General features: G+C 39.1%; 1 protein-coding gene across 2 annotated transcripts in view; it reads left to right on the top strand.

The window, feature by feature from the left end:
- Window positions 1–1427: 1427 nt before the first annotated feature.
- The window catches only part of MYOM2 (myomesin 2), an 84310-nt gene continuing 58301 nt past the window's right edge, over window positions 1428–27436 (top strand). Inside the window, exons 1-10 of one of the 2 annotated variants that reach the window (XM_082048031.1) lie at window positions 1474–1542; window positions 6587–6666; window positions 9672–9805; window positions 11570–11689; window positions 13231–13369; window positions 13542–13699; window positions 14572–14664; window positions 24040–24128; window positions 24209–24259; window positions 24540–24704. In XM_082048031.1, coding sequence (XP_081904157.1) covers window positions 9699–9805; window positions 11570–11689; window positions 13231–13369; window positions 13542–13699; window positions 14572–14664; window positions 24040–24128; window positions 24209–24259; window positions 24540–24704 — 922 coding nt within the window. In that variant the 5' untranslated portion in view covers window positions 1474–1542; window positions 6587–6666; window positions 9672–9698. Of the gene's footprint in view, window positions 1543–6586; window positions 6667–9671; window positions 9806–11569; window positions 11690–13230; window positions 13370–13541; window positions 13700–14571; window positions 14665–24039; window positions 24129–24208; window positions 24260–24539; window positions 24705–27436 lie in introns of both variants that reach the window. The other variant, XM_082048030.1, reaches the window with a different exon arrangement.

Genomic DNA, 27436 nt, shown 5'->3' with positions numbered 1-27436 from the left:
GCATATGCACTCATTCCACTGTGTCTGTCTCTGTAGATCTAATTCTGTCAGACTGAGTTATAATTTAAGATCAGTGGGAGGGAGAAGCCTGTGTCAGGCAAATGATAGTCCTAGACAGTAAGAAAGTGGGAAAGAACCTTAGCAGAGCTATTTAGGAAAATTGGATGAACACTGGGGATAGGATTAGAAGCAATTGGTTAAAGGTTTCTCCACGTCTTGCTCTGCTTCCTGTTTGCATAAGAACAAAGCATTACTTAGAAGTACATTGTTCATGTACCAAATTTTCTTACACTGAGCACTGAAAGATCTTATTACTTAGGGACTTTGGTATTGATCCCATTCCTGTATAAGTAAAATGAAAATAGATCTTGTTATTTTTAAATACTTTAAATATCAATGAATGCCTTACTTATGGTCTGAGCTACAAGGTGTGATTAAATCTGCCATACGTTCAGTTTTTCTCAGACATGTGGTCCTTATTTCCAGGCAGAATTAAGAGGAAGGTGATTATTTCTTTGCACTCATCACAAAGACTTGTCAGAGTTCCTGCCCTTCCTTCTCTTCCCTCACATCGGTTCACATCACGGGTCAAATCTCTGCGGGGTTGCACACCACCAGAATGGGGTAGAGTGACTGAGCCCGTGCTCACCACCACATCTGGACATGTCAGAGCCACCACAGTGGCGCTTTGGACTTTCTGGATAGAAATCTAGGAGCACTACAGGCACCAAACTCCTCCATTTTAATTGGTAGTAATCAGGGACCATCAGGGTCTCACAGAACTGAGTGCTTCGGCTGTGGTTTTCCTCTGCCTCTATATGCCTCTATGTGTATTAACTCTTCCTGCTTTCCCTACAAGACACAAAGAAATTTCTATCAAGTTGGCTGGTAACATTATGGAGATGGAAATAGTGACTAGAAACAGGACTTTCTTTATGTTCATGTTAATAGGATTTTTAGATAGTTACTATGCCTTCAGGTATTGCCGTCATGTTCTCAAATCCAGGGAGCTCTTAAGGAAGCAATGAGGAGGCTCATTTTACAGCGTGAGACACCAAGGGGATCTCATGTCTCTACTAATAAGATTCTGGACTTTACGTCTCCTCACTCGTCTTCTAAGTTACTGATTATTTTAAAACTTCAATAATTTCTAAATAAAAAGTTCAAACTCTTTTCTGACATTAATCTGTTTCCCATGTGCTTGGTGTTACTGGGAAAAGAAACCCCACTTTTAACACAAACAACTGTTTATTTTTTTTAGGAAAGAAGTCTATATTTTATTAAAATACAGTACAAAACTGCATATGGGGCAGGGATTTTCTTCTGCCTTTAAATCACACCCTTATTGCCTATTAGGCTGCCCTCAGTTTTGGGAGAATAACTTGGTTGGTTCTAAATATAGCATTGTATCTGCCCTTAAATGGGAGTGAAGGGGCAGTAGCCTTTAGAGAGGGGAATTATTTTTGTTTTCCTCAGCCAGAGTTTACTAAGCTGGGAAAGGCTGGTCTTCCTCTCTGCTTTGCAATTTTTCTATATCCCTTGGTAAGTCAATTTTTCACCTAGGTTTTTCTTCTTCATAACAAATGGGAGTGATTGTGGGAGGGTGTTGGGTGCTTTTCTGTAAAAAATAAATTACCTTCCTCAGGGAAAACAAGCAATAAGCAGGACACAGATTGATTTATGAAAGTGCAAACAAAAAAGTAAAGTAGAATTGTTTTATTCTGTGCACAGTCAGCTTGATTTTATTGTGTATTACATTTCCTCTGTTTCTTTCTGCATATGAAGAACTACATTATACCAACCCACAGCTCTACTGGAATATGTGCTTTTCCAATTGCACATATATTGGCAATGCACCTTTCTTGTGTGCCTATATTGTATAAGGAGACAAAACACATTTTATATGAAGTATGTGTATAAATAATTAAGCATAAAATCCTATAGTAGCTGGCAAAACTGTTTGGCATGCTGAAGAATAGGATGTAGCTAGGATGAAAAATTCTATTTTTACTTTTTGTACTTTCAAATACATGTCTTCAGAAGACACATTTTTGGTGTCTGTATTACTCTAGGCTACATGATGTGTTCTGTGCCATGTGAAAATTCCAGTTAAATACCACTGATAGAATCCTGGGAAAGCATGTTAATGCTCTTGAAACTACACCTGTATGTTGATAATACCTGTGAGCCAAAGAAAGTATTGTAATGAGGGATAATGAAGGCTGGAATGATGGGAGTGACTGTCTCACTGTCCCATATTCCTTGCTGTCCGGTTGAAGGGATGTAGTACACTCACAAAGTGAAGGGAAATCTTAAAGCTTTATGATAACATTTTATGACTCTTTGTGCATTTGGAGTATTAAGATGGCAAGGTTTCAAGTCGATGCACCAAACTCAGCCTAATTTAATTCCCAGTCATATAAGATCATGAGTTAGTAAGAAAGTGTCTACAGAAGTACTCTCTCTTGCCTATACAGTTTAGCTTATAACAAGGATGTGGCAAGAGAAATCAAACTGGGGGCTTCCACTTACTTCTACCATAAGAGTCACAGAAAAGCCAAAATTACATTTTTTAGGCTCACAACAGTGCAGGAACTGGTGCTCCCCTCCACAACAATGACTTCACTTGAGGGAAGGGTACCTGAGGCTTTGCCTCATACCGATATGCTGCAGAGCATAGCTGGTGATTAACTCCATCAAGGGTTGTGGCTGCGACCATGACCACCCATGGCATATTCCAAATTGCCTTCTTACTAACTGTTATGGATAGAGGATGAAGAAAACCACTCAGGGACTATTACAAGGTCAAGGTGTGAATTCTGACTTAAAATACATGTGCTATAGCCAAATGATTGCACTAACTGCTTAATGTACCTGTCTTTGTAAGCAGAAACACTTGATGTAATGAGGTGTTAAAAGTCTACTCATTCAAAACATATGAAATTATTGATAAAGAATATACCCATCTGTGATGGCCAGCATAATCCGCTGCTTGAAAATATTGCTTTGCTGGACATTCAGGTGACTAGAAATTGATGAGAAAACCCCATTTTTAGGTTTAACGAGAAGAGTAAAGCATGTACTTCTGTGAACAATTTGAACCAGACTTAACCTGTTGTCCACAAGATTTCTGTTTAAAATCAGTTTGTGAAACTAGAATAATGTTATTTCCATACAAAGGAGGTATGATCAGTAATATGTAAGACCAACTATGATGCAGCTAAAGACATCAGAAAAGAAAAGGAATCTCCTAGTTTGCCAAGTAATGTCTGGAATTCCATATACTTCGAACAAATGGGAATTCCATATACTATTTTTTGTTTGTTTGTTTTCAGAATCAGTTGTATTCTGTCATCAGAAAGTTAAGATGGAAATCTTCAATAGGAAAGAAGCATCTTAAATGATAGTAGATTGTGTGTTTTTTCATGTTTTTTTTTTTTAATGCAGAGACATAATTTTCTGTGTGAGATCTAAATACACACATGCACAGAGAGCTAAAAGATTGAAGAGACATAGTAACATGTAAAAAGTTTGTTACTAAAACTGAGAAGATGTTACCAGACCCTCTACATCCCATTCTGGTTTAGACTGCAGTTTCTATAAGCTGAACAATGATTCATGCTGGTTTTACAAGATTTCTACCATGATTTCTACAGGGCTGATATAACTGTCTGGAAAGGTTCACGTGTTTTCTGAGGCAATACGATAATTCTTTAAACTGATCATTGGAAGCAACTGATGACTGCAAATTTGTTTGTTTTGTTTTGTTTTTTTTTCCTTGTATCTTTCATTGTGGTATATGGGTGGTATGGAATGAAATATATTTTATCAGCTAAATATCGTGGGCTTTAATATACCGTGGAAATATAGACTGTCAAAAAAGGGCTTCCTGAAAACACAAGTTTGACCAATGTGGAGAACAACAAGCAGAACTATAGACAGGTGGAGTAGACAATGACTATGTCATGGGAAAACAAGGACAAATCCTCAGGTCACTACAAATGGTCAAAGATAATTAAGAAAGATGAGACAGAGAGAAAGATCAAGAATGAGGATTGCATGTAAGAACAGACTGTACTGATCTTTCAGCCAGAATGAGGAGGATAGGCTACATGAGGGCAGGCAAGAACCTGCAAATTGTTTTTGGCACTTCTGCAGATGGAAAAGGACAGAGATGAGCAAAGAAGGTGCAAGTTACATGGTATAGCATTGACAGGTCAGGCAGAGAAAGTACATGCTGTATAGTGCATTGCTTATGACAAGAACCTCCTGAGTCCAGGAATGCAAGCTGTCTATGGTGAGCACAACCATGTTCTCCTTCCCATGGCATTTGTCAACCCTGTCCATCAATTTATTTGGTTGTGTGCCTGCTCTCCAAGGCTATGTGAATGATCATGCTAGAATTTACTGCCTGTCCTTTAAATCTTAAATTAACTCACTTATCAAACTAACAACGCCTATATCAGACCCTTGGCTTCTATGCTCAAGAATGTGTTCCCTTGTCACATGGTCCTAGATTATTTCTTTCTATTCAGATCAGTATTACTATGGCATGAAACTATGCATATCCTGGCTTGGGAACGCCGCCTTTTACTCATGACCAAGTATAAATTGTTATATACATGCTACTAAGCCTGTGAACATGTCTATTTGTGTAAAATGATTCTAACAGTCTATTTCATACATGTTTTATATAATTAATCCTTAAGGTCATTTTGACTGACTTAATATTTTTGTTTGGGTTTGATAGGTTTTTCAGTGGTTCATACAGAATATAGATCAGTGCAGATTAGGTACTGCTGATGTTCCCAGCATTTACAGTCATAGAAATAAACAGGAATAATAATGATAATAATGATGTTAATAATTATCAATAATAATAAATTAGGAGTACAATGGTGATGTGTTCCACCAAAAATTAAAGGTCAGTTGAGAGACTAAGTGTTGTACGTCTATCTTGTCCTGTATCTCCAGGGCTTTTTTTGAAATCCAGGGAAGTTAATAGGATCTGCATGCGTGAAGTTGAAGGGTTGTTTTTGACTCACAGCCCATAGGTTTCAGCAAGATTTCTGTAACAGTTGCAGTCACATATCAGCAGAAGTTGCTGAATAAAACTTGAGATTTACTTTTGAATTTGTTGTATTTATCCAGAAAATTAATTTATCTTTTCTTGGCCTATTGGGAAAACCTTCTTTTTTTTCCTCAATGCATTTGCCGGACCACTGCCTGCTTCTTGCTGTTGGGTCAGTTCCACCGATTGCCGTGCCAGTATAATTAGGTCTTCAGGCACTGCTGGTAATAAAATCTTGGTTCGCCTAAATCAATAACTTCAGTGGGACTAAGCTGTCATCTGCATATCATGTTATCTAGTCTGCTAGTAGTAGGTTGACTAAATATTAGTACATATTTCAAGCATCTCACATAAATGCGTATCAGTGGAAAACTGTGTAAACAATCAATATGTTGTTCCTAGGAAGACAATAGAAACTTATCTTACTACGAACTCAAGACACCCTGCATGCTCTGTAGATTGCTGAAGCTGATTTTACAGTGGGGCTGTGATTTTGCTTTTCAGACACACATCTTTGCAGCACTATTAAGTACTAAATACATACTCTGTGAGCATCATTGTAATTAACTGATGATGATTATTACATTTGGAATTGTTGCCAGGCAGCTCCCCTCTGTGTTAACAGAAGGCAAAATGAGTCTGGGTGCTAACAAGCTTATTTAATTGCTTGTATGGAAGCTGTGACTGGATGGCCATGCTTTTTTCTATTCTAATGGTATTTAGATAAATGTAAAAAATGCCTGGACTCAAATTTTGATAAACTCTGGGTGCTGATTAATAGAACAATATGTACCAATTAAAATGTAAGTTTTGCATTTAGTGGAAAAGGCAGAACTGTAAATGGCAAAGACTTTTACTTCTATATCATAAATGAAAATAACCCAAACTGTGATCCATCCAGACACATGGGCATTACTCTGCAACCTTTATACATGAGGTCTCTGTGGGAGTTATACACACGGCAACACATAAATTGCATGTTGATAAATTCACAGAATTATTTAACTGGGCCACATGTAAACCCGAGTAGTACTGAACAGCTGAGTCAGCTTTATCTAGGGGTTTGCCCTTTACACCTTCATTTAAGTGAAAGGGCTAATTAAAAATAGAAAAGAGGGAACATTATACCATTAACCGTGCAGTTAATGTACAAACTACAGGAGAAGCCAAATGTCTTACACAATAGTCACACAGACAGCATGAAGTAAAACAGTATTTGATGTCTGCAGGTATAGCATAATGTAATGTACAGATACCAAAATTAGGAGAAGCCAAGGCTGCTCATGGATCTGTGTAACTGTATTCTTCTAAGATAATGTGTCGTATGATGAGTTAATAGGTCCATGTCAGCTCAGCATCACATGAGGGCACCTAAGATAGCATCTCTGCAATGTCCTGCACCATGCTATACTAACTTGAGTCATGGTAGCTTTCTTATTTCTCTTGAAATGTGGTAATATATTTCTTTAATGTTCCATAGTAATGTTGTAAACTTGTTTTATGTTTGTCTTGCAGTGTCTGGTATTTTGCTTAAAGCTCTCATTCTTGAATGTGTGACTTGTCATTCTCATATCTCTTGAAAAAGGATTGAAAAGGTAACTATAGGCTATGCAGAAGATGCAGCTATCAGATGATAAACTGTAAAAACTCATGTCTTTAGATCTCTCTACTTTTTTTTAGTAAGATGTATCTGCTGTTAAATATATCAACTGTATTCTCCTGCAGAGACCTTTTTCTTGGGAAAGTAAAGCTAGCTGATGTGAGAATGTCATGACTTGGGGCATCTGACTCAGCTTTTGAATATGTGAAACTAACAATCAGACACAGCTGTAATTTATTATGCTACTTAATCCGTAACTAGCATTGCCTTTTGTTGGTAAATACTATATGCTGGAAATATAGTATTTACAGGTATTTTACCATGTTTCAAGGTTTGATTTTTTAGCCTATAATTAATATTTTAAAAACTTATTTGGCTTTAATTTTATACAATTCAGGCAAAATTGCCAAAAAGACACACAAGATGAAGTGACATGTTAAAGTAAGAATTGCAGTCATCGTCTTATATCCCTCTTTCTAAAAATATAAAGCATTGTATAAGAAACCTAGATCTTGTTTTCCCAGGATGAACTGCTGCAATGGAAAGTAGAAAATTATTTCTTCTGCATATACAATCAGGCTAGTAATATGATTAGAAAAAAGACATAGACATGTAACAATAAAAATTTGTGCAAAAATATTGATATATCTGTAATTTTCCCACAATTTTATTTTATTTTATTGCTTCTCATTCCGAATGGAGATTTTGCAAAATGATTTTTCGAAACATGAGATAGTAAGCAAAATTCTATTATGTGACAGAAAATATAATTACTTTCAGAATAAGTAATAAACATTTAAAAACCTATTTTTGGCAATATTTTATTTAAGTACATTGACTGAATGTACTTTTCACACAGTAAAAAGATTAATAAAACAAAAAAAATTTCAATGGAATTTCAAAGTTGACAATGATGTCATGACTGAATGTCTTAAATTTTGGACTAGGTCACATTTTGCCAGAAACCACTTTTTTCCTGAAAAAGTTATTAATTGGATTTTAATGTAGCTTTTTGTCCCCGGAGCACATATTTCCAGGTGTTTGATAAGAAACACAACACAGCCTAAACCTGGCCAGTACCAGTGCCTTTGTAATTAAGAGGAACTCATGTTGTATATAAATGAGTTTATAATTTATATTCAAATCCCTCTAAGCTTTCATTTTATATGCCTGCTGATGGGACTTTTTGTGACAAATGCAGACAGGACTTTTGGCATAGGTCTGAGGATTTTCATCACAGGCAGGTTCTCCTTGGCATGGCCATGTCTGGGCAGGTCTGGGCTGTGGGGAGCTGGAGACCGGCCCTGCTGCAGCATTGCTGGGGAAGGGCTGATAGCCCTGTGGGGCTGAAATGGGGTCCTGGGCCATGGGCAGGGTGGGGGAACACTGGAGGAGGCTGGGCAGGGACAGCCAGGTCCATTGCTGCCACCAGGACCTGACACCCTCTTGCCATGGCCCCTGGATGAGCTAATGTTGTTTCACTTCGCATGGGTAGCCCTGAGGTGGGTCCCAGGCCATGCCTCTGCCTGAGCCTCAGCTTCTGGAGCAGAGCTGACAGGCTGCACCCTGCATGGGAGCGTAACAACGGGGGCACTCCTCTTACCTTTCAGGAGGAAATTAGATGTTATTGCAGGAATTTTCCTGACAAAAAACTTCTGGATTTGGCCCAAGCTACTTCATAGTTGCTGTCTACAGCTACCTGAAAGGAGGTTGTAGCATGATGGAGGGTGTTGGTCTCTTCTCCCAAGTAGCAAGTGATAAGACAAGAGGAAATGGTCTCAAGTTGCTCCAGGGGAGGTTTGGATTGGATATTAGGAAAAATCTTCATGGAAAGGGTTGTCAGGCATTGGAACAGGCTGTCCAGGGAAGTGGTGGAGTCACCATCCCTGGAGGTGTTTAAAAGGCTTTTAGATTAAGTTCTTAGGGACATGGTTTAGCGCTAGAGTCAGATTATGGTTGGACTCAATGATTCTGAGAGTGTGTTCCAACCAAAATTATTCTATGTTTCTATATTGGGAAATTGCTTCTGTTGTCACTGAAGTGCAGCCACCTCATGGGGAAGGTGTTGGCTGTTTAGTTGTCCTTTGCAATCCCTCACCACTGTTTATGCCAGGTGGCCCAGCAGTGAAGAGCCCCACATCCAACTGAGACTGTAACTGGGATGTATTCCGCAGATTGCAGTTACACAACTGGCACCTACTCAGGACATGGCTGGTAACATTCCCCACTTCTGCAATAATTTGTCATCATATTTCTAATGAGCACAGAGGGATGTGGGCAACTCTGGGTTCCTTTAACATCATGTTTGCGAATTTGCTTAACTCCAGCTCAGTGGGAAACATGATCTTCCCACCCACACCGCTTCAGGAGCCCCCTGAATGTTTCTGAGAACCTTTTATCCAAATACTCATCAAACTACATCATGCTTTGAAGAAAGTCCACAGGAGGGCAACCAGAATTATTTGAGGTCTGGAAAAAAACGACTTGTGAGGAAAGTTTGGATGAGCCAGCTTTGTTTAATTTAAACAAGAGAGTTAAAAGGAGATGCAAACAAATTCTTCAACAGGCTGCAGCAAAAGCTGGTGAATACAGTCTGGTTTTTGTTGTCATGGTGATTTGGACAAGAAACAGTGAGCATAAATCGCAAAAAGGGACAAAGTGAAATGTTTGAAGAGCAGAGAGCTGAAACACCTAAATATGCCCAAAACTTAAATTTTTCATGCCTTGAAATTTCTATGTAGGTGTTAAATGACATATGCAAAGAAGGGGAAAGGTGATCAAACAAATTATCTTCTTTCTCTATCATCTATGATTCCATATCTCACACTGTGTGGGTGATAAGGTGCAGCCTGAGGTACCCGAGTATATAACTGATGCCTCTATTTGACATGAACTGATGGAATTCTATTCATTTGTACATGTACACACACATGTTTACATGTCAAAAAAATATCAAGCCTAGTCTGAAATATATGGCTAAATGTATTTCACCCTCTGCAGGAATTACTGATTGCAACAAACGAAAGCATGTCATCAGTAGTGGTGCCATTTTACCAGAGGAGGCACAAGCATTTTGATCAGTCCTATCGCAACATTCAGACAAGATATGTACTTGAGGAATACGCAGCAAGAAAGTAAGTGCCACACATTTCACATGTGGAGCATAGAGAAGTTTTTATTTTGGATAATCAGTTCTTCAAAACAAGATCTTTAGCTTCCCGTTCCTTCCCCTAAGAGAGTAATTTATTCAGAATGGTGGTTTTCCATTTCCATTGGGATGCTCCTTGTCTATAGCCTCCCACCAGCATAACTAGACTTTTAAGCTATGTTGCTAGTCACCCAGAGCTCAGGATCTGTCCTGTTTACTACCTCCATGTTGGAAGTTCTTCCTTTTAGGCTCCAATTGAAACTTTGTCTTAAGAAAAATTGCCATGAAACTTATTTTAAATCACAGCAACCTTTTTTACCTGTTCTTCCATATGACACTTTGGTCACAACAACCCCCTGCAGCGCTACAGGCTGGGCGCAGAGTGGCTGGAGAGCAGTCAGACAGAAAGGGACCTGGGGGTACTAATTGACAGGAAGCTCAACATGAGCCATCAGTGTGCCCAGGTGGCCAAGAAGGCCAATGGTATCCTGTCCTGTATCAAAAATAGCGTGGTCAGCAGGACAAGGGAAGTGATCCTTCCCCTGTACTCTGCATTGGTGAGGCCACACCTGGAGTATTGTGTTCAGTTCTGGGCCCCTCAGTTCAGGAAAGACATTGAAGTGCTGGAGCGAGTCCAGAGAAGAGCAACAAGACTGGTGAAGGGACTTGAGCATAAGACCTATGGGGAGAGGCTGAGGGAGCTGGGGTTGTTTAGTCTGGAGAAGAGGAGGCTTAGAGGTGTCCTCATCACTCTCTATAACTACCTGAAGGGAAGTTATAGCCAGGTGGGGATTGGTCTCTTCTCCCAGGCAGTTAGCAATAGGACAAGGGGGCATGGGCTTAAACTCTGCCAGGAGAAATTTAGGCTGGATATTAGAAAGAAATTCTTTACAGAGAGAGTGGTCAGGCATTGGAATGGCCTGCCCAGGGAGGTGGTGGACTCGCCGTCCCTGGAGGTTTTTAAACTGAGATTGGACATGGCACTTAGTGCCATGATCTAATAAACGGACTAGAGTTGGACCAAGGGTTGGACTCGATGATCTCTGAGGTCTTTTCCAACCCAGTCGATTCTGTGATTCTGTGATTCTGTGATTCTTTCTCCTGAATCTGACTATTCCTAATTATAGTTTTTGTTATTCAATTTCCTTTTTTAAAACTAAATAAAGGTTTGACTCCTCTCATGTGAAATCTGAGTTTTAACCACAAGATGCATGTTCTTTGTATCTCAAGGTCTGGAGCTTTGAATTTTGCTTGCTTAAAAATCATCATCTCTCCTCAGTAACTGAGAGGACTAGCCAGCCTAGTTAGCAGTTTAGCTTGTCCAGCTTCCCTCATGAAAGAGAAGAGCTTCTGCAGAAGGTTATGTGAAGTGTAGAAAGGCAGGAAAGTTTAGAAACAGACAGTGTTACAGAGATTGTGTGAGATTTCTATGTTAGGCTGGTACCCTCGTGGTTCACTGAAGTACTATCACAGCACTTGAATGACTGGAGACTGAGATAATGATAAATTTAATAGAACTGAATGAAATAAAATGCTTAATGATCCCCAATGACAGATGATGGGCATTAAGCCCTTGAAGGACAAGTGAGATTCAACACCCTTGTGCAGTTAGTGAGGAATATAAAGTAGGTTTCTCACTGAACAGTGCTCACTCATGGTATTCAGCTCATTTAAAGTAATTTCTTTGACTTTTGTGAGTTCATGTTTTGCCAGAATTGCTGGGTTATAACAACGTCTTTCATATTTGAAGGGCTGCTTCCAGACAGGCTGCTTATTATGAATCATCTGGCTTGGGAAAAACGACATGTAGACTCTGTGCCAGGAGGGCACGCACCTTGGCTCATGAAGCAATGCAAGAATCCAGGAAAAGGTAAATCTCTGCTGGTCCCGTCTGACCTGTGTGGTGGCTCTGGTCCCATTTAGTATTGCTCTTTTGCCAGGGCTCTTTTCAGAGCTGACAAGACTGGAGGCTTCTCTGTCACTGTTCTTCACTAATCTATTTTGGCTGGGATACTAAATGACTGAGTGTCACTTTCAATCTCATATTTCAGCCCAGAGTTGTTCCCTTAATCCCCACTCTGACCCTTGAAAACAGATTTAAAACCAAAATAAATTAGAATCTGCCTGGGATCCAAAACTCATTTTTTAACCGATCTGCTCCACTATTCCTGAATTTCTGGTTTGAATCAGCTTAAACATTTCAAGTTCTTTCTTTAACACCAAGATGTCTTACTGGCATGTCTCAGTTACAGCCTTGATACAAAGTCCTACAGTAAATGTGCTGACAGCAACATTCCTTGTTAGTGAATTTGGCTGTTTCTGCTCTGCCATGGTCTACAGTGACTGCACCAAAGACATAGAGAATTTACACTAAAAGAATGAATTCTGCCTTGTTTGTAGAAAATGTGTTGCGAAAATCATATACATTCACATGGTTCTGGTAGTTTGACTGTTTTGAAATATATATCCTAGAAACAGAATGTTCTAGGAAAATCAAATTTGTATACTCTAGTTCATTTTTTAAAAAAGTCTTAAATTCTATCAATATAAAAATACATGGCAGATCAAAGCTGATATTTAAAGTACATTGAAACGGTACAAAGAAATATTTTTAAAATAGCAGACAAATAATGTCTTGATCTACTGTTCACTGAATTTAAAGCAAGTTTTCTCATTTGCTTCATGGCAATGAAGCTTGGGTTATGCTTTAAGAATCTTTCCATATTCTATAATGCCAGTCATGTTAGAAATTTCTGATATTCAGCTCCCTTATTTTGTCCTGTTGCCAAGGTAAAGAGTAGCTTAGGATGCTTACTGAATCAGCATGAATGAAGGAATTGGAGCTAGCTCCTCTGAAAAACACTTATGAAGTTTTGTTTTGTTTGTTTGTTTATTTGTTTTTTTTTAGGAATTCTGAAAAATCTACAGAGTTAGTTTTTCAGGGAACAACCCACAAGTTTCCCAAAATGTTGTCTTTTCCTGATAGTTTCTATAATACTTCCTGCTCACCCCTGTCCAAGGACAGCTTTTTTGCATGCATTGAGTCATCAAATCCTTGCAAACTCCTTGGTGTGTATCTTTCAGGTGAGGTAAGGTGATACAGCCCATGAAGATACTAGAGCATCCCAGGTGCTAGAGGCAAGGGCACACCATAAGGAAGGCCCAACTCTTATCAGGGTGTGAACAGGCACCACATATACAAAAGGAAAGAAAAGGAAAAAAAGAAGGAAAATTCATATTCATTTCACATGCTCATTGGGATGAGTGGATAGACTCTAAGAATAATTCCTAAACTAGATTTTGCATCTTGCTGATATGGTTTCAGAGCTCTTGGTTGCCCAATGTGTATGAGTGACAATTTTAAAGCTTTATATTGGTTACTCTTACCTGATACTTTTTCTTATCCTACAGGACTCATGAACAAAAGACTCATGCAAGTGATGAGAAAAGAATCCGTTTTGCCAGTGAGTTATCTGCTTTGGAAAAAGAGATTCACACAGCCAGGCACCACGCCAGAGAACATCTGGATAGACTTGCTATACAAAGGATGGTACAGTGCTGAACCTTTTTATTCTTATCCAAGCATAATTATAAGATATACTGAAATTTAGGCCTGTGTTTCAAATGCCAATAATGATTTAGCATATTTTAATTTTGTGGATTTAAGATTAAGTCTTCTATGCCATTTGAGTTCGGTGCTTTCCTTTTCCTGTGTTTAATAGGTAGAAGAAAATATGGCTCTGGAAAGACACGCTGTTGAGGAAAGTATAAGTCGAGCTCCCGAAATTCTAGTACGTCTGAGGTCTCACACAGTCTGGGAAAAGATGTCTGTGAGCCTTTGCTTCACTGTACAAGGATTTCCTACCCCTGCAGTACAATGGTAAGAGATTGGCCTTTCCTAGTCCTCTAAAAATGTTGTTAAGCTTTTTTCATTTGGAAGTTATGACATAACTGGTGTCACATACATAATGGCTATGTTAACCCCCCTTTATAATCCTCATAGATGTGCTGGATTGTAGCAGTTGATACTGCAGTAGAAGGAGTGGCAGGACAGCTTGCTGAATGGCCCTGTGCAGTGTGAGAAGCAAACCCAAGTGTTTCAGAAGACAGACTGTGGAAGGCATTCCAGTCTCTCTGGCCATTGAGTTCCCTGATGATGAAGTAGCAAATGGCAAAATGCACAGAGCTCACAGGCTGCTTGCAAAGCCTGGGTAAACATGCACAACACCATTGTTGTCATGGGCTGTACCCGTGTCCATTTTGTGTCAGCCTCTGTGGAGGCGAACATGAAAGTCACATCCCTGAAGCTTCCCTCCCTTCCAAACAAATGCTGTCCTGTATGTATGAGAGCCCCAGACTGGACCCTGAAGATCTAACCCGAGGCACAATTCTGTTGTTGCTTCCTCAGTTTGTGCTGAAGTGCTTTACTGCTGTGATCCAAGACAAAGTTTGCTTTTCATCTTGTGTCAGGGCTAGTTCAAGTCACATACCATCTCTCTACTGCACTGCCTGCTCTTCTGATTTGGGCGCACATCTTCTCTTTCTGCTTTCTTACTGCAATGATGGTCCCCCTTTGCCTTCAGGACCCAATGTGTAGCTGTTCATACATACTGGAAAATACTCTATACAGGTAGAGGAGATTTATAGAGAGAACTCAGATGATAGTAAATGATATCTGGATGTAAAAATCCGCTAAATTAATGCAATGGATAGTACCTATATTAATGAATTAATATTTTTCTCTATTGTCAGGTACAAAAATGAGGAATTGATTACCCCCGCAAGTGATCCAACGAAGTACAGAATTGAAAGCAAATATGGAGTCCATGTGTTGCATATAAACAGGTAGATTATTCTGGGGAATACAACAGTTTTTAATACTCTACACAAAGTATTTTATATTAAATACAATTAAAAATTCACACAAAGGCTGCAAGAGAGTTGTTAAATTCAGCAGATTTCTCTGTTGGTACTCACATTTAAGGTACAGAAGATTTACTAAGTAGCTGAATATTAGATCATGAAAATGAAATGAAAAATTAGATATTTCTATTATTTAACTCCAGCAATCTGCAAGGAGATAGAAAAGCACAGGTAAGTACCTGAAAGAATAGTAGTTCCTTTTTTATTAGAATTATATCTTTTCAGTTATTCAAAGTGGAAAATTGTCTGTGTATTTTGTATACTTTCCATGATGTATCTCTTTGAAGTAAGCAAAAATTTAGCTGGTCAGGGCAAGGATAACCTGTCATCAGTATTTGTTTTATCATATGTTAGGCACTGTTTACTTTTTGATCTCTATTTTTTTTTTTTGTTCTCCCAAAAGAAGGAAGTGTAATTTTTTAAAAGGTTTTAATTTAATTGATTTCATTTGTCTATATGATGTTAAACTTCTGGTATAGAAAATGCCTGGGTAGAACATCTTTGCAAATCTAATCCCATGCTGTCCTAAAGAACTGAAATATTGCATGTTGCATGTGACTTGATACAAGAGTGTTTTGGGTTTTTTTTTGTTTTTTTTGTTTTTTTTTTTTTTTTAATATAAAAGCCCCAAGAAATGTGAGGACAGGACTGTGGTATTTAAAAATGAAATTACTATCCAGAGCAGAGACACAAACACCCCTTTTAATTTCTCCAGAACATGAGCATCAGCTGTGCTGGAGCAGCTGGAATATTTGTGGCTAACACTTGGCTAACCAAACATTTCATCTTCCACCCTGTCTCCATCTGTCAGCAGTGGAAGCAGCCCTGAGCACAGCCTTGTGGCATTAGTACAGAAAATAAGTGCTTCATTCCTTCTGCTTTTGGGAAGGACTACTTGCCTTTGCCATCCTGCAACAAAGTCCAGCCCAACTCTCCACTTTTCTATAGCTCAGGATGGGAGAAACATGTCCCTGTACAGAAGCTGTCAGCAAGAACCACTATGTTGTTGCTTTTTAAGAGATGCTTCTGAGGGAGTAGCAGTACTTATCAACACTTCTAAGATGCTCATAGTTTTATACCCCTAGTCTATGAGTAACTTGCTGACATCTCTCTGTATCCATGAGATGTCTCAACACAACTGATTCTTCCCACCAACATTACTTTTGGAGATGAGAGCAGGAGGTTAAAACAAGTTGTCCTCCTGCCATCCTCTCCCTTGCAGCAGGGAAAATGGAAAATGCTTTCCTTTAGCTGGATGTGTGTGAATGAAAATCAGGAGATGAAACTTTGGTGACTTCCTGCCAGGAAGTGACTGTGGCTGTGTTTATTTCCCTTAGTTAGTGTCCATGAGCAGCTGCTTCACAAGTCCAAATGCTGCATATGCAGTACATAGGTTCCTTTTGTGGCATTTTGGGAGTAAATGTCTAGTGGAAGAAATGAGAATCAGTACTGACACTGCTTTCTGAGTATCTGTAACCACCAGGCTGAAGGGTACTAGTGGCTCACATCCCCTTGGTGCTCTTTTTTCTCTTTCCTCTGCTGTTTGTCGGACATGTAGACAACATCCACAATCAGCTTTGGGAGTGTTCAGACCCAGCCATGTCTATTCGTAGATACCATACAGTCGTTTATTGGCACCCACTCAGGTGCCCTCACCCAACTCATCATCATCCACCGTTTACTAGTCCCAGACCTGTATGTATCTGTGCTGGCTCCCTCGCGTTCAACCAAGCTGCCATCTGCAGAGGCTGTTGCTCTATTTCTCTTTTGTTCTGTCTGGCAGTGTGGTGTCTTTGCCACCTAAAGATATGTGGCTGCTCTCCCACAGGTATCTCTTATCTACTTCAAAGAGTACTGTGAGGTTGTGTGATTTATTTACCATAGATTTACACAGTTTATTAAATAAAAAAATCTAACCTGAAATGTATTTCTTTATTACTAATGTTTTATTTCAAAACTTGACCATCAGCCATATTTTCTGTTCCAAAAGACAGAAAATTGACATGCAAGAAATTGAAGAACATTTTGATAGTGCATTACTAATACTAGGTGTTTCTTGTATGGAAAACAATGGATGTATACATAGTGGTTAAAATACATACTGATGTGCTTATACAAACATCTATCAAGTAACTCTGGATCTTTCATACATATTTTTGTGCACATATATTTGGAGTATTTTTTTTTTTTCCGGGAAGTAGAACAGTTGGGATTTTCTATCTACCCACTTCTGTGCTATTCTCAGCTGTTCACACCAAAGTGCTGAGCTGCATGTCATCTGATCCACAGCCGCTCAGAACGGCCTTGGAATTTCTTGGCTACCTTTCTAGTGCTTCAGTGAAGCTCAGGCAGTGAACTTCTCATTCTGATGCAAGTGTGATATTTATTCCTATGAGTATTCCTTGATCCCAGTGGAAAAATTCTTGAGGCACCAAAACCCAAACGTCACCTTGTCATCTTAACGTAGTGACTGGACACAATTTCATGCCCCCTGTTCGCTGTCTTCCAGGGCCCATAAGCCTATACAGTAACCAGATCATTTTCATTTCTCTGTTTCATATTTTTATGATGGTCTGTGCTCAACTGACCACATTTTGTGCATGCATTCAGCACTATCATTATGATACAGTACTGCTTTCCTGCTCTTTTTAGGCTTCTTCAATTGGAGCTTGAGCTCAAGGTCTCCCTTGAGCAGTAAAGAAAAGGGGTTTGAAGTTTCATTATATTTTTCACACATCTCCTAATTACAGGAGAAGAGATATTGCCAGCCTTCACTGGGCTAGTGGTTCTTCTCATCTTTCATCTCACTTCTGATAGGTGATTCAGAGGGGACCATGAAGAATCCTCTGAGGGAAAGCTACTGGTGTTTGAAGTGATTGATACATGTCTGAGAATGTCGGGGTTTATTTAAAATGCATTTCTTTATCCCACCTAATTTAACTATGTGTTGGCACATAATACAAGAAAAGATTTCTGTATCACAGGTAGTCAAAAGGAGGGTGTGCCGTTGCTTTATAGCGCAGCTGCAAAATATTTTCTGCCTTTGTGTATATATTTATAATTAGAAATCATAATATTGTGAATTTCTTAGTTGTTGCTACTTGTTTAGCAACAGGTTTTGGATTTTTGTTTGTTTGCTTACTGTGATGCCTCCTTAAATGAATCACTTAGCTTTATGCAACTGTGAATAGCTGTATTACATTTCCTGCTGTGTTGGCTGGGGCAGAGGGGGGACAGCAGTCGGCTTCTGACTAGGGGGGGTTCCCACCCCCACTCCTCAGGGAGACAGGAACAGGGAAGGAGGTTTGATTTTCCAGAGCTCTGTCGGTGTGATGTGTCTGCACAGTCCCACCTATACAAGGCTCGAAGTTAGGCAGTATTTTATCTTTTATTAGGGCCCTCTTCCTTTCCTGCTTCACTAAGTCGTCGCTTTAGAAGCGCTTGTAATTGCGGCAAAGGTTCGTGGTTGCATCAGCAAGAATGTGTGGCAGACCAGCAGAGTGCAGTGTGATACCTGCTGCCAGCAGGCAGAGCTGGCCCTCTCATCACGCCCCTCAGCACCGCCAGCACTGCTCCAAAATAAAAAGCCTAAAAAATTGATTGAGCCTTCCCTTCTTACTATTCTCATCTAACAAATGACACTGTGCAGTCGGTACAGCGCTATTTTAGTTTGATTAGGTGCAAAAGGCTCGAGGTCATTTAATGTGGAGAGACAGAGAGTGGGGGCTGCCCTTTCTCCCGCTGTTGGTGGAAGCAGGGCAGAGCAGAGGCATTGCGGCAAGGGCAGCCCTCTGGCCTAGCAAGGCAGAGCCTTTGAGCTGTACAGGGTTGATGGGCTGATAAACTGCAGTTCTCAGGGTTTCGCAGGTATGCAGTGCCAGTGAGTGTATAGGCTGCAGATGTGGTGTGCTTCTGCTCTTCTTTCCTCCCTGAAATGCAAACAAGAGCCCTCAAATGAAATGGTCTGTGATCTTCTGACCTGTCACTGTCCCCTATAAGTTGCAACAGTTGGGAGCTTGAGGAAGTGGCCACCTGGTAACAGAGCTCCCCTCTTCAGTAATGACAAAAGCCAGCCAAACAAAAAGCATCAGTCAGATCCAGCCTGACTGGAGAATCAGAACGTGAGATGGTAATCCTGTTGAATATTTCCACATTTTTATGTCATATAGCCATAGCACTGAAAATTTGTCATTTGCATTCAAATGAGGCAATTTTAACTCTGTGTAATTTACTACGTTCTGCTTCCTGTTCTTGACATGCACTGAATTTTGTTCCAATTCAGGCAAAAATGTTATTTCATTCTTAACTCCTGTGTTTAAATCTACACTAAGCAGATGGATGAATATATGCATTTTAAACAGATGTATCTGCCTGGGGAGTATTCCCTGCACAAACATTAGCACTTCCGAACCTCATGTGGATTCAGGGCAATTTAATTTTCGGAAAAAGTATTAGTACCTTGGGACAGATACAGCTCTGCGCTCACACTTTATGCTATCTAAATGTACTCTATGCATATTTTATCTGACCTTTGTAAAGGTTGGAAAACATATTCTCCATCATGATGCAAGAATAACTGTTGGAAAGACCACACCTTGACTCCTGGATACTTCAAATATCGTTTCTTACAAGTCTTGACTCAGTGCACTTTACAGTGCAATTTAGGAAGTCTAGGGATTTTTAGCATACAGGGAAGTAGATAGCTTCCAGAATAATCCTCCGTCTGAGTATTACTTGGCACAAAAAGAGAGTCAGGACCTTACGTGACTTGCCATCCCGACCAACTTCTTCAAAGTGTATATTAAACAAATGAGCTTTGTAGCTCTTACCCACTAACCCTGTACACTTCCAATACCAGATTCGAAAGCAGCCCTTACTTACACTAAGATGGTTTGATTTATATCCTGGAGAGTCAGGTTAGAGATTATAGTTAGGCCTTGTAAAATACTTTCAAAGCAGTGACTTCCAGAAAATGGGTAGAGTCGTTAGAACCTCTTAAGCATCAGAAAGTGCCTGTCCTGGGGAACTGTTACCTGTATGTTCATAATGACTGTAAAAACCTTATTTCTCTCCTTATAACCAAAGAATGTTGTAAGAGTGTGGTCAGTCGTTTGGTCAGTAACTTCTTTCTTCTGTTGTCCCTGAGAAAATTAATTCTCACTCCATCACTAACTTCTGTCAAATAGCTGCTTTCAGACATTCAATTTTTTGGGGCTAAAGAAACAACACTGTTGTGAATCTCCTGTTTTTTCTAGAGACTTTTAGGATCATATTGTGTTTTGTCTACCTTGGAGACCCTCACAAACAGGAAAATCTTGTCAAGAGATGTATTTTGCTGTTCCTTATGAGAGAGTAAGGCTATGTGGAGGGCACTGAGATAAGCACAGATATATTTTCATTTGGAAAGTTAATCAGGTATCTGCCATTCTGCTTCTTCATTTTAGGGTGACAACTTTGCAGTTCTTACACCCCTAAATTTCTGATGCTTTGAATGGTCAAGCACAGATCGGGACCTTGCTTTTGTGCAGAATGCACATTTCTAGAATTTCTGGATTATTTTTATCCCACCTTGTGGTTAATGATAAATCACTCTTTATATTCTGAATCGTGTGAAATTCTTACAGAAATGAATTCCTATTGACTGTTTTATCTATTGTTTTGATGGAAAATGAAGCCAACACTGAGAGCAGATAATGACTGTTTTGAAGTGATAGTTAATCAGCATTACCCTCAGTTTATTTTACCCCTGTTGTCAACAGCCTGAAGTAATGCTTTGCTTGTGTGAGGGAACACAGCAATGGTGGAGTAGTGTTCATCACTCAGTTTTGATAAGGATGCAGTAAGCTGCATGTACAGCCATAGATGGATCAGCACCTCATCAGCAACTGCAGCGTGGCTCCTCCACCACATGCCCTGTCAGATGTGAGAGTGCACCATCCTCCTGGAGTGTCTGGCATATACCTGCCACTAGTGCCTAGGAATTGCACGTCTGAAATCTGCTTGCCATAGTAGTTTAAACACATCCTGTGCCACAGTGGCCTGCTGGCATGGGATGGACTAATTCTCTTGTCATTCGGGGCAGGACAGCTACATTCAAGCTGTTTTCTGGGAATGGGCCCTTACTATCTCCTGACCTGTGTCCAGGAATCCTTTTGGCGAGCTGGCACACACCACGGCATGCCAAGCCCTGTTCTAACACGTCAGCACCAGGGTGATCAAGATCCAGTTTCTGGGGACGCTACCTAACACTGTTTAATTTGCTAACACATAATATATGTTACTAAATATAACATAGTATTTACTGTATACTCTCTATATCTCTTTAAAGTAGCTATGTAGTGCAGAGTGAGGGGAAATGTTCCAGTACAGTACAGTAAGTTCTGCAATGGCCCTTCTTGTAAGAAAAATGAGATGTCTCATTGTTAGCTTGTTTCATTACTGCAAGACACTGTTTCGGGCTGTGAGAAATGTACAAAATACATACATTTCAGTATAGAGACATCATAACATGACTTAGGAAAGAAGTCTTCAGTTTACTGCAGTTTTGCCTTGCTTTTAGTACTTTATCACTCAAATGTTAAATAGTGTGAAACTGCGATAGAAAAAAAGTCACTCCTGTTTTTAAGGAGTCAGTGCAAAGAAATGTTGCCAAGTGCAATAGGCTTCAAGCAATTCCAGAATCAGTTAAGCTTTATATGGATCTGCAAATAGGTATTGGCATTTTCTAAAATCCTTTCTGAAAACAACAACAAAAAACCCGTTGAATGATATTGAGCCCAATATTTCAATTATTTTAAATTGTTTTTGGACTTACTTTGCCTGTCCAGACTGTAGTAGCATGCTCAAGGGCTTCATACTCATCTGAAGGCTTTTCAGTTAAGTGGCCTAATCTTTGGATTTACCCCTCTGACTTTGATAATTAATTGTATGATAAACTTTGTATTTTACTTCTTTATTTTGTGAAATGCACGGCTGAAGATTAGCCTCCAGGAGGAGCTGTTAGTCCTGTACGTTTATAGAGATAAATCTCAATTTAACAGAGCTTTCATCAAGTTATGTTTTAGACATCACAGTGCAGAGAGGATCATTCTTGATATGACACTGTCCAGAATATATGCAGGAGCTGAAAAATAGGTGTCTGATGTGCCTGTCACAGGCGCTACATACCTCAGAATTGGCATCCTGTTTTGCAATTTACATCAAACACTTTTACATATTCTTCCTTCTCTCACACCTGGGATATGTGTCTGAGACGACAAGTGCAATCAGAATTTCATCTCTTTCATCTGGCAGTTGCCAAGAAGATACAAATTTGTTCTTCTGAGAGGAAACTAAGTGCATGTGTGCCTAACATTGTTTCTCATCACTGGAAATTTCAGAGTGGCCTCCATTAAAGGCACTACTAAATGAACTACATGGGGGCAGGATTTAATTGTGTTTCAGACAACACTCTACTTAGCTGACAGCCCAACCTAACAGAAATTCCAAAATGTTCTATTTCATATTAGAGTATTTAGTATGTATATTTCTAAAAACAAAATAAAAGTAAATGCTGAAATATTTTTAATTAAAATATTAATTCTGAAATGTAAAAATGAAATATTCTACCTTTTCCAAAACTCTTTCTTCAGCCAAACTAAGTTCTTTCAGCAAAATTAAGGAAAACTCATTCAACCCAAATCTACATTTTACCAAAAACTAGTCCAAAATATTTTAAACTTTTTCTAGTAGTCGCTTATATTTATATTTATTAGAAACACAGAAAATAAGTATACTTCAACTGTAAATTTGAGTTATTGCACAAAAAAAAAATTGCATATAGTTTAGTTTCCTTTAATTTACTTCAATTTTATGTCAAGAGTTCTTCTCCTGACTGAACCCCTTTTAAATAAGAAAACTGAGACATCAAAGTTTGTACCTGTATCTTAATATTGGGCTATATATCTGCTAATGTAACTTCTTCTTCAAGGAAGGATATAGTAAGTGAGACAATCCATCACTGGGTCTTACTTTACATGAAGTAAGAATTTTTTTTAAATTATTTTTACAGAATCACAGAGTCACAGAATGTCAGGGATTGGAAGGGATCTCGAAAGATCATCTAGTCCAATCCCCCTGCCGGAGCAGGAACACCTAGATGAGGTTAAACAGGATGGCGTCCAGGAGGGTTTTGAATGTCTCCAGAGTAGGAGACTCCACAACCTCCCTGGGCAGCCTGTTCCAGTGTTCTGTCACCCTCAATGTGAAGAAGTTTCTTCTCAAATTTAAGTGGAACCTCTTGTGTTCCAGTTTGAACCCATTAGCCCTTGTCCTATCATTGGTTCTCACCGAGAAGAGCCTGGCTCCATCCTCGTGACATTCACCCTTTATATATTTGTAAACATTAATGAGGTCACCCCTCAGTCTCCTCTTCTCCAAGCTAAAGAGACCCAGCTCCCTCAGCCTTTCTTCATAAGGGAGATGCTCCACTCCCTTAATCATCTTCGTTGCCCTGCACTGGACTCTCTCCAGCAGTTCCCTGTCCTTCTTGAACTGAGGGGCCCAGAACTGGACACAATATTCCAGGTGTGGTCTCACCAGGGCAGAGTAGAGGGGAAGGAGAACTTCTCTTGACCTACCAACCACCCACTTCTAATACACCCCAGGTACCATTGGCCTTCCTGGCCACAAGGGCACAGTGCTGGCTCATGGTCTTCCTGCTGTCCACCAGGAGCCCCATTTTTAATTATATTGTCCTCACATAATAAAGGTATTTTTTCACTAAAAAAATATATCAGGCCAAAACATTTATGCCCATAAACAAATCTGCTCAATTTCTCTGGTTTTGTATCATTTCTTCTCAACTGCCTAAGAGATATTAGAGAGGCAAAAAATGCCAGTATCTACCTACTGGGAACAGCCATAGAAGGAGGAAGTTCTGCAAGCTTCACATGCACTTTTCTTCTATGTCCTTTTCTTAAAATACGTGACAAAAGGGCAAGATGGATTAAGGAAGAAGTTTACATACAGAAAGGGAATAGCCAGGCTGACATCCTCCAGCTATCTTCTTTTGATTATTCTCTAAAGGTCATTTCCAGTTTGCTCAAGTTAATGCAGCCTGCACACAAAGCTGTGATAAAACTGCAGTACAAAAACAGTACCAGCTTTCTGATTGTCTTTCATCAACCTCTTGCACTGTGTAACACCAGCAAAGAACTTTCTGCACTTTCCTTGGGGTTGGCATACCTTGGTTTGTAATATCAATCATTAGAAGAATTTGTGTAAAGAGTAATCTTTTTTCCTCCTTCCTCTTTTCAGAGCTGATTTTGATGATTCTGCTACCTATTCAGCTGTTGCAACAAATGTTCATGGACAAGCATCAACCAATTGTGCTGTGGTTGTACGAAGTAAGTCCTACTTCATGATTAAAATAAGAAATTAATATCGTGCTCATGTCATTTAATGTTTTTTGTATGTTTATTTATAGGGTTCAGAGAAGGTGAAGAGCCTCACCCAGCTGGGATAATGCCCTTCCACTGTAAGACTTTTTTTTTTCTTCTTACATATTTTATATACTCTTATCAAACTAATGTTTTACAGATGAGAAAATTTGATACAACTTGCTGCTTCTGGCTTTGCTTTCTAAGCATTCAGTTACAATAGGAGCTGTCCAGATGCTTTTGCTTTGCCAGTTGCATTTCTAGATGAGCACACAGTATAACAGAGAGCTCCATCTCTTTTTCAGATCAGGCACTAATCTATCTGTGCCGAGTACAGTTTACTTATACTGAAGAATGTTTTCCTTTTCTCATGTATAGTGCCCCTGTCATATGAGGTTTGCTTCACCCACATTGATGTCCAGTTTCTGGAGAAGTTTGGAGTCACCTTTGCAACTGAAGGTGAAACACTGACCCTAAAGTGTTCTATGTTGATCACCCCAGACCTGAAAAGACTACGGCCTCGTGCTGAGTGGTACAGAGATGGTAAGTTAGTACATTGCATAGAAACTACCTGGAAAATGCTGGAATAAACACTGAGGACACAGATCAGGCTTTGAACATGAGATTCTCAGAACTAAATCTGGAGTAGAGCAAACAAATATCTCATTAGGATTTATAGACCTGCACTCTCTTTCAGTTAAGTGACTTGGCCAACCTTTTCTTGAGCTCACATTTACAGCAACTGGAGGTAATCTCATATTATCTAATAACATGATAGAACATTTACTGACTGGGTGGGGATCCAAACTCACTTCCTAAATTTGACCATGATTTATAGTTGAATGCTGTGACCAGTTAGCTCAAAGGTACTCCCAGAGCAGTAAATTAGAGTTTGAAGCACTTACTCCAGTATTTATTGTGAATTTCATATAAATTTAATCTATAGTTCAGAAATACTGGGCCTGAAACATGTTTGCTCTGCAAAGTGCCATGTTGGTAGGTAGCTTTCCTCAACTCCTTTGTCAGTGAAAAACCATGCTATGCCAAGTGAAGCGGTCTTAACTGGAACTACTAGAAATAACATCACTGAAGCATACTGTATACTCTGGTGGATGGTACAAAAACCTTGCATGACCAATGTTCATCCCACAAAAAGCATGTCTTGAAACATAACAGCTAACTATTGAAGTTTAACAGATGGCAGGCTGTTTTAGATACTTAATTCACCACTTTTCACCATCTACTAGCTCTGTATAGACTTCTAAAATAAATATTCTGCCTGAGGATTTAAAGAAAAGCCTTGGATACTTGTGAATAGTGAGACCTTTCCCCAGGGGACCATGTCTGATAAAGGCAGACTCACAGACTGATGTTTGGACTGGTCCTAGGCAAGCTGGTAGAAATTTCCATAGTTGGCAAAACGTGGTGCATAAACTAAGAAATGGCAGTAATATTAATAAATCAGTCAAGTTGTTGCTAGTTATGACTTTTATTTCATGTACATCACAGTTTTACATAGATTTGCATCTGATTCTTCAGGGAATGGACTGCTACTTACTCTTTCACTCCTATTTGTCTGTCAGTGTGGATACTTCATCGTGATGAGACTATTAGATGTTACTAAAGCAAAAATAGCTTTTTTTATTTGGTCTATAACCTAAGATCTAAGGCTTATTCTTGAACCCAGATTCTGTTCACACTGAAGTGTACAGCGATTTGTAATCGCTATAAATAATTCCTCATGTCACTCTGAGGTGAGACAGCTGTTTCAATGGTACCTTTACTTTGTCTCCTACTAGGCTCAGTTTCTTGAGATGCCAAACTTCTGAAATTGTGGGTTTGGGACTACAGCCATAAGGAACTGTTAATTTTCAAGGACTACCCCATATTGTTCCACATTTCATCCAACATGAATTGTTCCTGTGCTATGAATAGGTTAACAAAAGCTTATGGCCCTTTCAGTTTAACTATTCATGATGCCAAGATATTTCTGTCTTCATACGTAATCATATTAAGATCTTTGTTTTCTGCCTTATTTAAGTTTACCTTCCCTGTGAAAACCCGAGATGAAAACTTGGTCTCTTTGAAACCAATAAGTTTTTAGTAGTGAGTCAGATAGGCCTTCGGTCCATCAAGCTACTTATGTTACAGGAAATAAGGTGATACAAACAAGCTTAGATCTGTCCTTCATTGCATATAACATGGATCAAAATATTTCCAAGATGTGTAGAGCTGCCTCAACTGGCACAGCTTGTACCCAAAACAGCAGGTATTCATACACTATGAAACTTTGCTCTGAGTTGGAGGCAATGCACAAATGTAAACAATGAAAAGATTAATAATTTATACAACATCATGTGCCTTTTTTTTTTTTTTTTAGTAAGTACTTAATTCTACTCTTGCACTACGACAAACTGTATTTTTCCTAAATTTTTTCAGTTTGTGTTAATCAAATAATAACAACTGAAGCCTTGAGATGGATACATATGATTTACTTCAAATAATTATACACAAGAGAAACGTGTTTATCCAGCATTAATAAGCTTCACGTGAATGAACCTTATTGGGGATGTCTACTAGACTCCTAGGGGCGTATAAGTCAACTGAATCAAATCCTCTAAAGTAGTTTGGGATTTGACAAACATGAATATGATGTCTATAATTCATGGCCCACTTACAACAATTTAAGATACTGAAAGAACTAAATCAAAATAATACTTCCAGGAATACGTATCTAATCTGGATATGAGTTCAGCTGTAACAGGAGATTTCTGTTATTGATCTCTAATGTAATAAAATATCATAAAGCTATATGTACCAGTATTCTGCAGCCATTTATACTGTTATCTAGAATAAAATAATTGAATTCAGAGGAAAAAAATAACAGAGTGCAGAATTTAGCTGAAATTTCTGCAACCAAAATGCATGATGAAAAAAAAAGCTTCAGTATACAGTACTTGCCCACTATGTACATGACATTTCAGCAGAGTAATATTTGAGGAAATATATCTCATGTGCTGAAAACAGTATGTGAGGCTTGAGTCACACTGTCTCTGAGGGTTAGTCTCCTGCAGGTTTGTTCCTTGGTAATTTCTGGGAGGAGTGACCTAGCACAACTGGTGAACAGACTGGCAATTTGAGTGCAGTAATGATACCCTGTAACTGCAGTATTATTTTGAGGACAGGTACATGAATACCTGCTCTACTAGAGCTTCTGAGTATGTTTGTGGCCTCCAAAGTTTACTCTTCTTCTTGGCTTGTTTAGGAAGTCATTC

Source organism: Streptopelia decaocto, assembly GCF_964273445.1.
Source record: "Streptopelia decaocto genome assembly, chromosome: 3".
NCBI classification, from domain to species: Eukaryota; Metazoa; Chordata; class Aves; order Columbiformes; family Columbidae; genus Streptopelia; species Streptopelia decaocto.
Note: the sequence above shows the minus strand (reverse complement) of the source record. Positions and strands in the feature narration are given on the sequence as shown.